The sequence below is a fragment of the Cariama cristata genome, unplaced genomic scaffold (genome assembly GCF_000690535.1).
Source record: "Cariama cristata isolate BGI_N322 unplaced genomic scaffold, ASM69053v1 scaffold4814, whole genome shotgun sequence".
Classification (NCBI taxonomy): domain Eukaryota; kingdom Metazoa; phylum Chordata; class Aves; order Cariamiformes; family Cariamidae; genus Cariama; species Cariama cristata.
Window position 1 is genome coordinate 37,900 of NW_009614576.1, and position 1,093 is coordinate 38,992.

At 35.7% G+C, this 1,093-nt stretch overlaps 1 protein-coding gene across 3 annotated transcripts in view; it reads left to right on the forward strand.

Annotated features, from left to right (window-relative positions):
* Window positions 1-532: 532 nt before the first annotated feature.
* Window positions 533-1,093, forward strand: part of MBNL2 (muscleblind-like splicing regulator 2) — a 74,475-nt gene continuing 73,914 nt past the window's right edge. For all 3 annotated transcript variants that reach the window (XM_009699465.1, XM_009699466.1, XM_009699468.1), the window contains exon 1: window positions 533-706. In XM_009699465.1, the coding sequence (XP_009697767.1) occupies window positions 533-706 (174 nt within the window). The remainder of the gene's footprint in view (window positions 707-1,093) is intronic.

Here is a 1,093-nt window from a genome sequence, read left to right on the forward strand (position 1 = left end):
AAAGAGGAAGAAGAATAATTCTTACTATTATTGGGACATGAACAAATGACTGCGTTGCTTTTCTTGTGTAATCAATACCAGCAAGCAACCATCAGAGAACTACTGTTCTATCAAGGAGTGCCACTGCATTGAAGGACCTTGGCTTAAAACTGGTGCATCCGTGATACAATCCACAAGCCCATGTGTTTTACAGATAGAAATGCGACTGAGCATGGTTTTTCCCAGCCAAAAGTCTACAAGTGGGACTTAATGATTGATGAGTGACTGCTTGCTGATAAACTTTCTCTATTTATTCTGCTTTGTGTGCGTTGGACATCGTTAATCATCCCTCACTTTTTTAAAATTTCTTTTCAATTGGAATTGAAATTTTTTTCCTGTGGTTTTTTTTTTGTTGTTGTTGGTTTTTTGGGGGTTTTTTGGTTTTGGTTTTTTTTTTTCTTTTTCTCTCCCTTCCCTTCATCTTTAGTTTTGGAAATTTCTTTGGCATAATTCACTTGACAGCAATTTACAAATTTGAAATCAGCCTTTCATCATGGCTTTGAATGTTGCTCCTGTAAGAGATACAAAATGGCTAACATTAGAAGTGTGCAGGCAATTTCAGAGGGGAACTTGTTCACGCTCCGATGAAGAATGCAAATTTGCACACCCCCCTAAAAGTTGCCAGGTTGAAAATGGAAGAGTTATTGCCTGCTTTGATTCCTTAAAGGTAAGAAAAAAAATTTGCATGTGTAGTTAAAATGCTACTACATTGTACTGAAAGTAAAATGTGAAATGATGAGTTACAACTAAACAGGGTTATTCAAAGTGATTTGTTCATAGTAAGATGTATATTAATACAAATGTCATTTTTCATAACTTTTATTTATTGAAGCTTTGAAAATATTGCTTTCTAAGGATTTTATTTTCCAGTGTCAATATGTTGTTTACAAAAGTTGCATATGACTGTGGGATACAGGATTGCTTGCAGCTGGTGGGACAGTTGCATCTCCCAAGTACATTTTACAAATTATCATTGTTTCATGGCAAATGACAATACACGGTGGCACAGTCCTAGGCCATTACCAGAGCCCTAATGAAACAAATCATAGGGAAA